The 17415-nt window shown below is 38.0% G+C and overlaps 2 protein-coding genes across 2 annotated transcripts in view; one reads left to right on the forward strand and one right to left on the reverse strand.

Annotated features, from left to right (window-relative positions):
* LOC146463121 (neuropeptide FF receptor 2-like) lies at positions 1-11427 on the reverse strand. The gene is made up of 5 exons (XM_085084749.1): positions 11390-11427; positions 9617-9772; positions 5205-5475; positions 3047-3301; positions 1-507 (listed from the first exon to the last, which is right to left on the reverse strand). The coding sequence occupies exons 2-5, from the start codon at positions 9742-9744 to the stop codon at positions 163-165; spliced, it is 999 nt and encodes a 332-aa protein (XP_084940875.1). The 5' UTR covers positions 9745-9772; positions 11390-11427; the 3' UTR covers positions 1-162.
* A 3277-nt stretch (positions 11428-14704) lies between these two features.
* The window catches only part of LOC146463122 (CUB domain-containing protein 2-like), a 48342-nt gene continuing 45631 nt past the window's right edge, over positions 14705-17415 (forward strand). Inside the window, exons 1-3 of the mRNA XM_085084736.1 lie at positions 14705-14806; positions 15299-15434; positions 17029-17191. Coding sequence (XP_084940862.1) covers positions 15329-15434; positions 17029-17191 — 269 coding nt within the window. The 5' untranslated portion in view covers positions 14705-14806; positions 15299-15328. The remainder of the gene's footprint in view (positions 14807-15298; positions 15435-17028; positions 17192-17415) is intronic.

Below are 17415 nucleotides of genomic sequence, written 5' to 3' on the forward strand. Positions count from 1 at the left end.
TCGCTGCATGTGATGTATTATCGACCATTTGATAGGTCAATGGGCTTATGAATTATTAATGAGTTTTGATCAAATGTTTTCCATTGTCGTCGTTTTCATTGTTTTAGGTCATGAAGTAAAAGTAAGCTCTTCGCCATACGTAGGTCTCGCTTTGTATCTTTTTCATGTTTCCTGGGTCAGGTGGATGGTTCTACTAACCATTTTTGTCAACCCCTGGGGTCCCCCTTCAGGGGAAATCCTTTTAGTTGATGAGCGATAATTGCGGCACGTCATTCGTTTTATCTTCTCTCTGAATCGTTCGTTCACCAGACCATACACAATGGGGTTGATAGCAGAATTGAACATAATCATTATAGAGGTCACTATGTATGTTACGTCACCAAAAGTGGCCGTTGAGGCATAAATACTCAGCATGTAGTTAATAGAGTCAGTTAACCAACACACTGCAAATATGACACTGACGGCAACAGCCATCAAGGTGACTCGCTTTCGTAACTTCAACACGCCCTGAAAATTGAAACAACCCACAATCAATATTTATATATGTTTGTTAGATTTATTGCCAAAGTAGCTAGCACGGAACATAGAAACAAACTTAGAAAATTACTTTATTCCTGAGAAATTCAGGCTTTTTAGATTTTTATAGACTTTTTTAAAAAATTCATAGATTTCTATCGATTACATAAGTTTTTGAAAGAAGCTATTGCCAACTTCATTTTTTTCAATTTGTATGTGTTATCGCATGAAGGTGGGTAGAATTAAGGATTACTTGTTATTTTACGTGTACACGTATTTTCAAAGTTTTCCCAAATTGCCCGAGGTGGGCAATTTGCTTAAACTTTGAAACTACAAGCGAAAATTAATCCTTAATTCCACAAGGACTCATTGCGACTACGTGTTTCAGTATAACATAGAGGGCAAAATTCTCTTCAATGCATTCATCTCTAACGCGATAGCAAAACCAACAATTTTCCTCTTTCTTAGCATACAAAACAGACAAATCGAGAAACGTTGATAATTGTTATAAAGATGTAATTAAGAGTAAATACAAGTTTAATTCCTGAGCAAACTATTAACGATTAAACCAAACGTTAGGCATCAATTAAGTTTAATTGATTTACATGCGGTGTGAAGCTTTCTACCGCTTGAAAATCACACGAGCACAAATCGATAAAAGTAGAAAACGGTGGATGCGAAGAAGTACAGTCAAACCTCCCGCAAGCGACCACCCAAAGTGTCAAGCCTTGGTGGTCTCTTACGGGAGTTCAGACCAAAAGGGGTCCAAATTTTACGCTAATTAGCATAAGGTGACTCCAGACATTTAGTAGCCACGGAAACGTTTTACAACTTTCCAAAACTATATTGCCAAAGAATTTTAGTATCCAAGTGGATGGTTTGCCATGATAAAATATCTAATACGGTAAATGGGACAAGTTTATTTCGGGAATGTACATGTGATAACGTTACAAAGGCAAATTGTCCAACTTCCGACAGGGAATAGCTATGAGGTGGTCGCTTACGGGAGGTTAAAAACCGTGAAAAGAAAATTGCAAACTTTCGTTTCAAAAAAGTGGTCGCGATCGCCTACGAGAAGTGCCAACCATAGTGATTTGAATGGGAAAATTTTGGTATTTTGGAAAAGTGGTGGCCCAAGAGGGTTGGTCGCTTACGAGAGGTGGTCGCAAGGAGAAGTTTTAACTGTAATTTTTTCCACTGAATTTCGCCTGCGCCTTTCCTCCCAGCAAGGGAGGGCACTGTTATGTCTAGGTAATCGTTGGTTGAAAGAAGCCGTAGCGTGGTGAAAACGCTTGGTTGACATGAATGATTTCAGTTTTTACAACCAAACAAATCCAATCCAAGTTTTAGCTTTATTTTGCTGTTTCTTGGAGGACACGAAAAGTCACCGTTAGGGATTCCTTTATAGCTGTAGCAACTGATTTCTTGGTATTTTTGGCACAAACAACCCGGCTTAAAAAGTCAAACTCCAAAAAACCTGAAAAACCTCGTTGTTTTTGGTAGTAAAATGAAGAAACAAACTTAATGTAGAAATGGCGTGCTTAGGCAATCAGGAGCGAGTACTTTCCAACCAGCATTCAGTATTTTTGCCCTCTATGTTATAATACATATAATTGCAACTCAAGTTAATAAAGTACTGCTATTATGATTATTAATAATAGTGGAAGTAAATAACTCCAGAAAGGATGAGGGATTTGTAAGGTTATTTATGTTCATACAATTAGCAGACTTAGATAAATGCTAGCTATTGAAAAGGAATATTGTGGAGCTCCGCTTTTAGTAAATATTAGAAGCAGTAACAGTAGTAGTAAAATGAATGAATGAATGAATGAATGAATGAATGAATGAACTGAATGAATGAATAAATGAATGAATGAATGAATGAATGAATGAATGAATGAATGAATGAATGAATGAATGAATGGATGGATGGATGGATAGATGAATGAATGAATGAATGAATGAATGAATGAATGAATGAATGAATGCATGAATGAATGGATGGATGGATGGATGGATGGATGAATGAACTGAATGAATGAATGAATGAATGAATGAATGGATGGATGGATGAATGAATAAACTGAATGAATGAATAAATGAATGAATGAATGAATGAATGAATGAATGAATGAATGAATGAATGAATGAATGAATGAATGAATGAATGAATGAATGAATGGATGGATGGATGGATGGATGGATAGATGAATGAATGAATGAATGAATGAATGAATGCATGAATGAATGGATGGATGGATGGATGGATGGATGAATGAACTGAATGAATGAATGAATGAATGAATGAATGAATGAATGAATGAATGAATGAATGAATGAATGAATGGATGAATGGATGGATGGATGGATGGATGGATGGATGGATGGATGGATGGATGGATGAATGAATGAATGAATGAATGAATGAATGAATGAATGAATGAACTGATGCATGGATGGATGGCTGGCTGGCTGGATGGATTAAGGAATAAAAGATCCAACATCTCACTAGTATGAACCCTTTTCAAACCTGTTGTCGAAAATTCATTCCATCGGATTCTTCACGTTTGCACCACAGGTCAGATATGATCCTGGAGTACAGAACAACCATAAGTGAAACTGGAAATAATGCCATGACAAGAAACCAAGTCATACTATAGGCTTTGGGCATCCATTCCTTGGGATATATTGCAGTGCACCAATGTTTGTTGTCATCAAAGTCCTTGGTTAGGAACTCTGGGATCATCATAACCACTCCAAAGATCCAAGAGCAAGGTATGATGACCTGGAATTAGAATGTAGAATATATACTAGTATTACTATGTTGAACATGTTTCATATTTATTTATAAATGATGCGAGTGTTACTGTGTAAATCTGAAAGCAATGTAAATGTAAGTTTTAGAATTTATGACGTCATAATAATATGTATTAATCCAATTTCGTCAGTAAAAGTTATGTTATTTCTAAAAACAGTAAATGCAAGCGTCATTTTATAAAGACTGGAATACCTTGACTCGTGAAATTTTTTGGAACTTTACTACCTTTTTTCCCGAGTTTCAGTGATTTTTTCTCTGTGATGCGCATGCGCAATTGACAATGGGCACTAGTTACTTGCGCGTAATAATAAAGAAATAAAAAACGCACCGTTTGCATTGTTGAGTTATATAAGCACTTGGGAATTTTCTGCTCCTCTCGAGTGTTCTTAAAAATTCCCAAGTGCTTATATAACTCAACAATGCACGAGGAACAAGTTTTTTTTATTTCTTTTATAAAATATAAACAGTCGCAACTCCTCAGACAACTGCAAATTTTAATGAATCAACATCAACTTTCTCCTTACACGTCGGACGCAATGTTATTGGTTCAAAATTTGACAGAAAACCAATGAAAAACGTTTTGTATCGTTCATATGTGACGAGAATCATTTGAAGCAAAAAGTTCTTGAAAAAGCTAAACGACAACAAGATAAAGTTCAAATACTTCACTTTTCTGTGGATTGAAGGAGATTCAAGTTTATTTGAACCAAACTTATAGTGCACGAATTGAACATGCCACCCAGCATTTCACTGTGAATCACTGCGGTGTTGGAGGATGTTGATCGGTGTGATTCTACAACTGTGGATGACATTTCTCCTGGTTGTCGAGAAGAAACGGACTGGAATTGTTGGGAAGACATCTGCTGCATCTGTGTTGTCTGAATGGATCCTGTTAGAGCATATGACAGAGCACCACTGCAATTTCTCAGCTGAGTTGACGATGGACTGCTCGGGTTTCTGTGGCCCGAAATGTGGCAAATGTTCCGATCTGCCAAGCCGGCTTCTGACCACAAGGTTATCGCTGTTGCCCGAACACAATGATTTGTGTAGACGGTGGACAGTACTGCCTTTTCGCTGATCTCTTTCATCGCACTGCCCAGAGTGTTAACACCGAGCGGGCGATTTTCGTACCAGACGGTTTGCACGGCGCCGTTTGCTTCGGTCCAGTCGCGCCGAGGGTGCTGAAAGAGAGCTTCGCACTTTGGATTGAACTTGGACAGATACAACCTCAGAGCTCGATAACCATCGGTTAATTAGTGTTTGCAATATCATTAAGAAACTCGAAACCGCAGTCAAACGAGGGAAATTGCTCGGCCATAATGGCGGTCTGTCGCTGAATTTCTCAGATTTTCACAGGCAAAAAATCTGACGTGTGCTCCGTGCATATGTACAATTATAATGCACGCACCATACGTATGCTTCGTGCATTGTGGAGCTATACAGAACTTTTAAAACTCAGTTTGACCAATCACTGTGCTTGCTTGACCCTGCCTATTTTATAACAATTTTTTAAAGTCCGTACTTTCCTAATGCATTCCACCAATCTAGCAACAAAAATCACTACAAAACATAGTACGACAAAATACCATCCGTAAAAAAAACCCTTAGAAACACCTCTTGCTCTGTAGTTAAGTTAGTCCCCCTTAAGCTGATGGACATTTCTCTCAAGCTGGTTTTAAATTGTTACACTTATAGCAGTAAATTAAGTTCATAGCAAGAAGTCGAAAATGATTTAACGGAGAAGCGGTATTTCTAAACATTCCGACACAGATGTAACGGCGTGTTAAGAGGGTCTCATTGGGGTGGAGGCATTTATGGTTGACGCCTGATATTTTGGCTTTTCTACGGCTGACAGAAATTTTAAGCGTACCTTTAGTTTGCGGTTGGTAAGTTCAAGCTTGCTTCCAAGGGGATGAATCACAGCATTGTACCGCTCAATTGCTATGGCAACCAGAGTGAACACTGATGCGCCACTTCCGACCCAGGCCAGGTTACCTCCTGTTACCAATAGACAGAGTACTTTGCCAGTCATTCCATCAGGGTGCGTGAAAGTGTGTATAAAAATGTACCGTGGCGCAAAAAATATGGCTAAAGTCATGTCAGCGACAGCCAGGTTGATAAGTAGGTAATTTATTGATGTTCTGTGGAAAAGTAATGAAGTTGAGATTAACATAAAAAATAAAAAAAACAATTGATTTAATTGCGTTCGACATAGAAAGGACGAACTCAAAATACAGAAAGGATTGGATTGTATGAGACAACATTGAATGACGCGTATCTGGCATCCCCTGCAGATTTTTGCAGGGGCAGATGAAATCATCACCAACTTTGCAAAGGAGAGAAAGCCTGGGATCAAGATCATCGAACACACTCCCTAATCTTTGATTATTATTATTAGTTTTAAACCTGTATTAGAGCGGTTTTCAATTAAGTGGCAAAAGCAATTCCGGTTTTGTTTAGGTTTGCTTTACCACGCACCGTGATTGAATGTTTAAATGAGACAAAACTCAAACCAATCGTGCCTTTCCAACAAGCGTTTTCCCACGCTTGGCGCCGGTTACATGTTTTGCTTCGAATCGCGATTGGTTGATTGCGCTGTTTGCGTCTGGGGTGTATAGTGATTTGCCAGGGTAATTAATTTAATTTGGTTTAACAACATTTAATTGAAAACCCCTCTGTGGAACATCCACAACCATGAAAGAGATAAAGTAGTTAAAAACATAGCGCGCGTGCATTCTAATCTAATTCCTATTGGCGTCATCATGGTACATTTCTCAACAGGCGTCCATCCGATGACGTGTGCAAGTCAGATGGGGGAAGCATGCGCGCGCTATGTTATAAAAAAACTTTTTACAGAGAGACAACACCATAAAAAATGTATATTTATAAGAGCTTGTCGAAGTTTAATGAAACGTTAAGATTAAACCGATTTGAGAAACCGCTTTCACCCCTTTTCTTTTGTACAGAGAATTTTGTAATTAATCAGGAACAAAACCTGTTTTCCAGGAATCATTTACTTTATTTCCACTATGTTATAAAAGAATTGGTTCATGCTTTTAGCTGTGCGTATATCGGGTTATGGATGCACTTGGGAAGTTTGGAGAGCACTCAAGAAGCTATAGTTGCTCTCGGCTACGCCTCGAGCAACTCTTACGCTTCTCTCGTGCTCTACAAACTTTCCACGTGCATCCATAACTCGATATACGCACGCTAAGCATGAACCAATTCTAAAATACATTTCTCATAAATGCCAACCAATTATATAACAATATCGAGATGAATCAAGGACGCGTCATTTGAATGACCGTCTTAAGCGGACTCATTCTTTACTTGAGACTTCCCGAGAAGTTAAAATAAAACTAGCCATCTTTTAAGTCAATATTTATTAATTTCCCAGAGTGGCCATAAGTTTATAATCGAAGTATTAGAGGAACTTTAAGCTCCGAAAGGCTTAGATGTAGTAGTCACGTGTTTTATGACGCCACAATTGTGCTCGAAACAAATTGTCAGATAAGCCAAGAATGGTTCATTGTGACTCGGGGCTTCGCATGTGTGTTTGTAGCTTCAATAATACAGTCACTAAATGTGTTCTGAATGGAATAGGTTTTCGTTTTATTAAACCGTTAAGCCCTATTCACACAAACAAAACATGTTCAATTAAACCAGGTTTGAATAGCCTGTGAACAGGCTACGGTTGGGGATAGGACGAAAGAAAACACCGCGAGCGAAGCGAGCCGGGGGGAAACTGTGCCGAGAGGGGAGCTGGCCGAGGAGGAACTGGGGGGGAGGAAGGGGGCGGCGTAGCCTCCCCTCTCCCCAGTGCCCCCCTCGGCCAGCTTCACTCGGCTCGCTTCGGTCGCGGCCTTTTCCTTCGCCGTTTCCTTCGCTCTATCCGGGTTCACAGGCTAGGTTTGAAAAAAATGAAAATTGGTAACAGAAAGCTGAACCATTGGCTTTGACATGGGATTCAAGTAAACTTTAACTTATGCTTTCATTTACAGTAAATCTGCAGTCGACAAAAATATCCGAAAGCAGCTTTTGTGAAGGAAACAATTTTAAACTGTGTTTAACTAAACAGCGTTCAAACGTGTTTAAGCCTTGGTGTAAATGGGGCATTAGACTACCGAAAATATCTTATCGTTCAGGACCAGAAATAACATTTTGACTCAGCGAATATTGTGCCCATCGCCCCAGCATATCTGTATTACACCATACTGTGATTGCGTTAGGAAGGAAAACCACATAATTATTGAATTTGTGTACTTTTGGCCTTTTCGTTGTAGATTGACAAATTATGTTTGGACAGTTGAGTGCGTATAAAAAAATAAACAATATTTAGCATATCGACACCAGGCAATTATTATTACCCTGTCAGCCGTTTGACAACAAGTTTAGTTACTTATTGCTCGACGTGGACGTCGAGTTTTTAAGAGAAGGCGTATGTTAAAGAAATTTCGGTCGATATTTATCGTACTTGTATTCGAATTCATAGGGAATGTTTCATTATTATACAAGTACATTTTGTGGCTTAAGGTTGTGTTATTATTGGTCCTATCATATATCGTTCAATTAGTAAGAGCAATGGTAACCTTAGTTTTTGTTTTAGCTCATTTCAATAATTTGCCAAGTTGTGCAAAAAGATCTTGAAAACGTTGTCATGCTCGTTACTAAAGGGAAAATAATAGGTCTTATCGCGGTTTTCGTCGCCATTTTGACGAGTAGGCAAACAGGCTCGAAATAACAGTGTTTCTATGGAAATCCGATGTCAAACAATTGTCATAAAACATCGCTTCTGAAAAATTCATGAATTGAAAACTTTTGGCACTAGGAAAAGGATTTTAAGAAAAAATTTGGAGGGATGTAGCTGTGCCAGAAAGCGTCCAGTCGTGTTTTGAACTTTCCATACATCTTCCTGTATTTTTTTCCCGCGAGCTATTTTCAGAGCAGTTCACGGCTGGTTCGCTAACAGACAAATGTATGGAAAGTTCAAAACACGACTGGACGCTTTCTGGCGCAGCTACATCCGTCCAATTTTTTTCTTAAAATCCTTTTCCTAGTGCCAAAAGTCTCCAATTCATGAATTTTTCAGAAGTGATGTTTTATGAAAATTATTTGACATCGGATTTCCAAACACTGTCATTTCGAGCCTGTTTGCCTACTCGTCAAAATGGCGTCGAAAACCGTGATAAGGCCCATTAGAAAAACCGACAATAGCTATGCAAGGAAATATTTTTAAATTATCTTCTTAGACTTAAATAAGGTTAATCAACTTCATAGTAAATAGGTTTCGTTTCAAATGAATATTCATGTAACGAGTTCCGCTCTGTAATTGCGTTTTCTAGAGTATTCAATAGGAATAATCAACAACTAGTTAGTTTTGTCGTTTATCTTTAAGCCTTTACGGATCCCGTTCCGCTCTGTGTATGAATAGCTCAACTTTTTAGTTATGAATACTAAGCCTAGTTTATAAGTCGCGCTACAGTCGAATTTAATTCAGACGACTTTAATGGATAAATTCGTCGTTCCGTCGACAAAAATCGTGGCGTGGTTTTATGCGTCGAAATTAATACGGTCGAATTTAATTCTCTTCCCAAATGCAGTGTTTCTGGTCGCCACGGGTCCACTCGCTGTGGGCTCGTTAAAATAAGTTTGAAATACATTTAAAAAATGTATGCATTTCATTCGACGCGACGCTAGTGCGACGTTTAAACTGAAGATGCGTTATCGATATTTTATCCGTTTTGGTTTTTACCAGGCCCCAGTTGTTCAAAGGCCCGTTAACTTTATCCGCAGGATAAGGCACTATTCGGGGTCTAAAATATACTTCACGTTAAACGTTGTCCAAGGTTTTCGTTCACTCCTAAACTAGACTGTGGTTAGAGTGTGCATATTCGCTTGTACACGACGAAATACTGAAATCATTGCACAGATTGAAACTGCATGTTGGATAGTGACTTATCCACTGGACAAAGTTATCCGGCCTTTGAACAACTGGGGCCAGACGAATTTAATTCGTTTTAGACGTTGCGCTATCGTCGAATTTAATTGCTTTTGGGACCTTAAATTAAATTCGTCTGAATTAAATTCGACTGTAGCGCGACGTATAAACTAGGCCTAAGTGAGTTTATTTGTGAACTGTGATAACGGTAATTTCGCGTCTTGCGTCGTCACGCAACGCTCCTCTCCAGCGTTGCGTGACGACACAAAGAAATCGTCATGTGATCGCATCGAGATACATTTGGTTTAAATAACTTGTGTCGACGTAGTCTCCTACTGCTATACCTCATATCGTGGTTCTTGATTATGACAGCACACACCAAACTGTTTCCGCTGATGTTTAAGATGGCCAGTACGGAATGCACTGTTGTTATGGCAATCTGAGCCGATTGTGAATCCGCGTACGAAGACATGCTTCTTAAGGCGCTTCAATCATTCGAGCTACAAAGCAAAAAAAAAAAAAAAAAAAAAAAAAAAAAAAAAAAATGGACAAAGCATTTGCTTTAAACGGTCTAGAATTCATGCACACTTGTGCCTGTTTACATTTTCAATTTGACTTGCCACTTTCGTCGTTCGCCACTAAAATTTTGCTCGCGCAAGGCTGCGATTTCATTCTGAATTTCAGCGTGATGTAGCTGTCTTTTCTGTAAATCCTGTAAAATCCTGTAAAGTTCCAAACATGTTTGTAACCCATACGATATCGCACAACGCCCTGAGGAATTCTATTCTATCGTATAAAACACTTTTCTTCGATTATTGCTCGTTGGTGACTACAAAAACAATTTTTCTTTGTACACTAAAATTTCCATGTGCCCTTGTGAATCCTAACTTTTCTGCACAGTTTTCAATATGCTACGAACCTTGTGTCGAATGTATGGCTCCTGTTTCGGTTTCCACCACGTTTGAAATGTATTCAGCAAACGGTGATCTCCGCAATATCTTTTCAATCAAAGCTTTTGAGTTCTGCCTGTAAGAGAATGAGTCACGATCTTCAATAAACGCTATGTTCTTGTGAAGAAGATCTGGTCCACTTGATGTAAAAGATCCCGGTGGGTAGCAGGGCAGCTCTCGCTTAGATACAGAGCCAAATTCCTCAAAAGCCCCTGTTACACACTTCAATCGGGCTCTTTACCTATTTCGAATTCACGAAATGAAAAGCTCCCAGTTGTCTTTGTAGCTTAGATGGTAAAGCACCGCACCGGTATCTCAAAGCTAGATCAAGCGTTGGAATAGGCCTTATCACAGTTTTCGACGCCATTTTGACGAGTAGGCAAACAGGCTTGAAATAACAGTGTTTCTATGGAAATCCGATGCCAAATAATTGTCATAAAACATCGCTTCCGAAAAATTCATGAATTGGAAACTTTTGGCACTAGGAAAAGGATTTTAAGAAAAAAAAATTGGAGGTATGTAGCTACGCCAGAAAGCGCCCAGTCGTGTTTTAAAGTTTCCATACATTTCCCTGCGTGTATTTTTTTCCCGCGAACTTTTTTTAGTAGCAGTTCACGGCTGGTTCGTTATCAGACAATTGTATGGAAAGTTCAAAATACGACTGGATGCTTTCTGGCACAGCTGCATCCCTCCAATTTTTTTCTTATAATCCTTTTCACCTGGCGCGGGGGGATTAAAGCGGGAGCACTAATTTTCAAAATGAGCGTTGAGCGATCTGCTGATATTTCTGAGGAAGTACGATGAACGAAAATGCAGTTCCGAAACAATTGAAGTGGAAATGTTGTCGATGTCGATACCAATATAAGCTTAAAATGAAAACAACAAATTAAACTCGGGCAAAATTTTCTTAACTTTACATAATGGCTTCACCAACGAAACGAATTTAAGACAAATTTTGAAAGCTTGGAAGTAAACGAGTTGAATAAAAGTCTCTATTAAAGTTTTACGTTTCATTGAGGAGAAAAGACGGCAGTTTTTATAATCTGAAAACTAGTTTGCTGTCGGTTTGAGCGGCTCTCGGCCACCTTTTAAAGTCACAACAAAACATTTTCATCTGCGATAACAGTGGACTCGCTTAGTGAAGCCAATGAATGACTTATTTCCTACCTGAAGCAGCTTGTCTCCGAGGTCAACTTATAAAAGTCCGTTAACTGGTGAAGCCGTCAACAAGAAATTGTGCGAAAAAGTGCTAACACGCATCATCCTCGAGTTTTACACCTTGACATAGAGGGCAAAATTACTGAATACTGATTGGTCGAAACAGAGGGCAATTTTTCTTAATTACTGTAAGCTTTCACCGAGTATTTCGCAACAGCCGCCAACACTTTAATCAAAAGCTATTCGAAGACGTCTTTAGAACCAATTTATTGTCTTAGCTCTGCTTTAGATTAGCTAGCAACATATATGGGAAAGAGGAAGTTAGGATTTGCAGACGAGCCCCAAAATGGGCGCGATAGGTGTTGAATCTTCAGCACTAATGATGTCAGAGTACTGTGTTAAAAGAGATTGGAGTACCTTCTGGCAGTGCTAAGGCCGCTTTGCATACGATTTTTTGATGCAGGGCTTATTAATTGACACACATGAACAACACCGGTTCTGGGACACCTTTTTGTGAATTAATTTTACTCATTTATGGGTCCATTAAAGTGGGAGTACACGTGAATTTGGATGGAATTTTCAGAGGTTTGAGGAAGGGATAGAAGAAAAAAAAAAGATTTTTGGAACACTAACAGACAGTTGATACCCACGCAAGAGCACCCCAGGCTGCTAGTGGACTAACTTGGTATCCGTCTATTAATTATTAACTACACATTCTAGTTTTAAAACTTCACTAAATCTTCAATATTTCTTATTCCTCTTAATTTTACTACTCTTTTGAGAAAAACTATCTCCTCCCAAATATACCTAAAAATCACCCAAAAATTTACAAAACAGCCCAAAACATTGACTTGTGTAATGAGCATAGGGTTTTTGTATCGCTTGAAACGCGAATGAGATATTTCGGTTAAACCGATTTTAAGCGGCGTGAAACGGCTTTCATGTAGACCCCCGCCTTTAATAATCAACTTCATTTTTAGATCCTCAATTCGGTTAAATTAAGTAAAAACAAAGGTTTGACAGAAGTAGTCGTTTCTGTGTGTAACGCCGGTTCTGGGACACATTTTTAAATAATTTTTTTGGCTCTATTAATCAATTCCATTTTTAGAGCCTCGATTCGGTTAAATTCAATAAAAACAAAGGTTTCAAAGAAGTGGCCGTTTCTATGTGTAGCGCCGGTTCTGGGACACCATTTTTAAAAATTAATTTTGCTGATTTATACGAGTCACGTCTGACTAACACTGTAAGGTCGGCATCGCTGTTTGAGTGTACGCTGGAGAAAAGGGAGTTGTCGTAGGCTTCCGTATAGATGGCCTTACCCCAGGGGATCCGTCATCAGTTATTGGCGCATCTGTGTTCTGATTAGATACAGTCGTGAAAGGGACCGTGATTACAAAAGCTAAGGAGGAAGCATGCGGGCGGTCTTCACAGTTATAAACTGCACAAAAATACCTCTGTATTAGTAGGCACCGTCCTTAATAAAAGCTAGATTAATTAATTTCAATGCTACGTGTCTTTCGTTTTACAGGTGGCTTCAGCAAGTAACTCGAGCAACAGCTACTGAAAGTAGCCAAGGAAATGAGTCAGTCTCCTGATTCATTTTGTCGTGTCACTTCCCTCGGCGTATTTGTCTTCATTTATATGCATAGAACGCTTTTCAGTTGAGTGTCGAAAGTAATTTGGTAATTGCTTTGGTTTTGCCTTACTTCGCTCTGTGATTGGTTAGCGAAACTTGCGCCACTTTTTCAACCAATAAGAAGCAAAACAAAAACCAATCGTGCCTCGCGCGTATTTGCTTCGAGTTCTGATTGGTTCATTGCGCTATTTACATCTGACATGATTGGCCAGAGTAATTAGTTTGGGTTTGGTTTTACGACAATCGAATGAAAACGTTCTAACGCGATTGATTATGAACAAAGCCCTTCCAGATGTCCTTTTACGTACAACAGTATAGTAGTAGAAAAATTATCTTTCATTATCCCTGCATTTGTGTATTTTTTTTATTGCTATAACGAAACAATCCTGTTTTACGCACAGGATGATGAAGACCCACTTTCTCACCACACAATGCAAGCCTTTTTGTAGTGGTTTTAGCTTCAAGGTGAATGCTCTAAGTTAACGTACAATTTATTAGTCACAAGGTGAACAGATAATTTCCTTTAGTTCGAAACTTCTGTTAATAAATAATTATTGCCATATGGTGGAAACTAGAGAAAAGATGCCAAACTGCAGATGCGTTTCAAGTATGACCGGAAATTCCAGTTGGACAATCAAATGGTACGCATCATTCCATTTGGAGTACTTCTGAAATTATCAGCTTCTGGTCAAAGCGATGCATTTTAATTACTCCTTTTGGGATTTACAACTGATGTTTATACATTTTGCATGTTATCCATCTTCTATTAAGACAAGCTAAATCATTTCGTATTTATAAGGAAAAAATCCATCCGGGTGGTTTCCTTAACTAAATGATGGTAATCACCCATTGTTTCAGGTATTAAACTTAGCTTTGATGTATCATGAAATATAGTATTGTTCTTTCGGATAAAATGCCTATCACGGGCTATTTTACTCAGCCATTTAAGGCGAGACAAAAGATAAACAGTCTTCTAAAACAAATAAATTCAATACACCAATGGAATAGTAACTGAATTTTCGTTTTCGCAAAGCTTGTCTTCTTTGTCTGTTTCAAATCCACTTGAGTAATGTGGCCCATATTATGATTTTCATGTAAATTTTTTTTTCCAATTTGAAACAGGATAAAGAAATGAAGAACATGATTCTCAGGAAATTTACCCGTTGCACCATAAGGTCCTTTTCCTCAAGGCTTTAGCTTCAGTGTAAATAGAATTAACGTCGTGTACGATTTTCAGGAAACAATAGCCATATGCGACCTAATCGTTTCTTTTAGTCTGAAGTTTTAAGACGCTATTTCTTATAAACCGCGGGGGAGAGCAGAGAAAAAAGACTAGTTGTAGTCGAATCAAGACTACATAATATTGTGAGAAATTTTCGCAGGAGTAGAAATTATTTTTCGTTACTGTCCTTTTCTTGTTTGCCTTCAGTCTTGCTTCTTTCACTGCTCTCAAAACCAAACTTTAATGTACCATTGATGAAATATTGATGTTTTGAATATAATACTTCGCAAGAGATTTTTTAAAAGGTCATAATTAAAGAAAGACAAAGGTGGCCCTTCCAAAAAAGTCACCAAATTAAGTATATTCAGTGCAAAGTTACATATATCATTGTACCGAGTTACCCTCACATACTCTGTCATCAACATAGTAATTGGCCAGATGGTGACTTGATCTCTCTGCTTTACTCAGAAACGTGATGTAGTCTTTTCCCTATCTGACTGGGAGTAAGGCGGAAAGGTGGATCAAACCTTAGATACATGACTATACCTTTTGAAGAATATTAGTAAAGGTAAGGACCGTCTGTGTTTTAGACCTCAAAGATTAAGGAATTATATAACTGATTTCAAAAACAACTTGAACTTCAGGGGTGCGATGACGCAAAAAGGATTTCGGTTTTTCGGATATCAATTCTTTGCTTCGATGGATTATGAAATCAAATGATCAAGGCTTGCGTTCTCGAAATTAAAAAGTTTTTTCCTATCGTGAAATAAAACATTTACCCCCGGATGCAAAACTTACGTAGCATATTCAATTCAAAGTGTTCTTTAGTATTTCAGTGTTTTTAATTTGCGATATTTCTTGAAACCATTAAGATTTGTATCCTTTCCTTGGTAAAACGTTAGTTTACTGACGAAATTCGAAATTATGCCTAAGATAAACAACAAAAAATATTTTTCAAAATATCTCTTCGCCTGCCCGTACGAAGAATACGCAAGCAGAGTGGAAGGCTACAAATGAAATGATATATATCAATGGTACATTTTATCCTTTCTCTTCGCAGCAATAATATTTCATTTTGCCAAGGTACACCATGGTCGTGATGCTCAAAGAGGAAAAATATTTCTACGTTATGAAAATAGTTTTCGTTTTGCTTGTCCTTTTGTGGAATGGCCATATCAAAGTTCTTGCTGACCAAGGTGAGATGATAACTTCAGTTATTATTCCTCATGTCAGCCTCAACAGCCAGGGTAAAAGAATATAGTCACCATGACTGCTGTTTCATAAAATAGACATGTTTTGTGATTTTTTTGTGATACATTTCTCCCTTTATCATTATCGCGCAACAGATAGGCCTTATCACGGTTTTCGAAACCATTTTGACGAGTAGGCAAACACGTCTTGAAATAACAGTGTTTGCATGGAAATCCGATGTCAAATAATTTTCTTGAAACATCACTTCTGAAAAATTCATGAATTGGAACTTTTGGCACTAGGGAAAGGATTTTAAGAAAAAAAATGGAGGGATGTAGCAGTAATTTTGAGAAAGCGTCCAGTCGTGTTTTGAACTTTCCATACATTTGCCTGTATAGCGAAGCAGCCGTGAACTGCTACTAAAAATAGTTCGCGGGAAAAAAATACAGGGAAATGTATGGGAAGTTCAAAACACGACTGGACGCTTTCTGGCACAGCTACATCCCTCCAATTATATTTTAATCCTTTTCCTATTGCCAAAAGTTTCCAATTCATGTTTCAGAAGCGTTTTATGAAAATTATCAGTTGACATCGGATTTCCATACAAACATTGTTATTTCAAGGCGTGTTGCCTACTCGTCAAAATGGCGTCAAAAACCGTGATAAGGCCTATTAATGTAGAAATCACTCAAAAGGAAACGTGTAACTTGAAATCTCCACTTTGATTCTTCTTCGATCAATAAGTCTTTGTTTTTCAAGTGATATATTAAACACGAGAAGGTGTGTTTCATCAGATATCCGAACACTGAGAAGTAGGTTGAAAAAACGAGGCGCAGCCGAGTTTTTTTAAACGACTTCGAGGTGTTTGGATATCTGATGAAACACACTTTCGAGTGTTTGATATGGCTTCTCAAATGATCAATAATTCTTGGAGAAATTCAAGGCTTAAGTTGGCAAAATTTTATGGTAATTAGGATCACACATCCAAACCACGGTCACGTTAGTGATTTTCTTTGTTTTCTCTTGATGAATTATTAATGAGTTTGAGAAGTAATTTATCAAACACCAGGAAGAGTGTTTCATCCGATTTCCAAACGCTAAGAAGAGGTTTTTAAACAAGCTTCTCAAACCATTAATAATTCTTTGAGAAATTCAAAGCAAAAGTTCACCAAATTTTATGATAATTAAGATCACAGTTTCAAGCCTCCTTCACGGTAGTGATTTTCTTTGTTTTTTCTTCATGTGTTATTTTAAATGAGCTTAAGAATTGACCTTTCCATCGTGCATGTCGCACACAGTTTAAGGACGTCAAAAATTATTTCATTTTACTGTCAATATATAGGTATGCAATATATATGCACTTTCTTTATGCACTTTGAACCCCCTTCCATGCTCAATCTACCACTGACCGAGCATAATTATGTTATTTGCGATCCCAGAAGTCACGGAATTGTCTTGTGATAAACTGATAAATTTCAAAGAAACATATATTGTCAGAAAATTGTAGGAAATGTAAGTGATTCAAAACTGCCTTGTTCCATGTATTTATGGATTTTTTCTTGACAATGACACACTTTATCTTTGATCTTTGCTTGGCAGCATGTGGATCTGTGATAAACAATACACTGGCAAGTCCTAGATACCCAAACAACTACCCAAGCAACACCCACTGCGTGTACAAGATTCCAATCCAACAAAAGATGGCGCTCAAAGTTACCTTTCAATATTTTCATATCGAAGAGTCCTATTTTCGCATATGCCTGTAAGTAACAACGCATTTGGCACTTGACAGCGTCTTAATCCTTTAAGCCCTAATAGTTATCAGCATCAAGGTGAATATGATCACCCAAGATGAATTTTCTTAAAATTTTTATAACTTCTCCCCAGTACTGTTATAAGAAAAGTATGGTCACTAGACAAGAGAATTTGTTCTTTGATATTAGGGGTTAAAGGATTAACTAGCTATCTCGACCATCTCTGCAACAC

The sequence above is a fragment of the Pavona decussata genome, unplaced genomic scaffold, assembly GCF_977016875.1.
Source record: "Pavona decussata unplaced genomic scaffold, jaPavDecu1.1 SCAFFOLD_180, whole genome shotgun sequence".
Classification (NCBI taxonomy): Eukaryota; Metazoa; Cnidaria; class Anthozoa; order Scleractinia; family Agariciidae; genus Pavona; species Pavona decussata.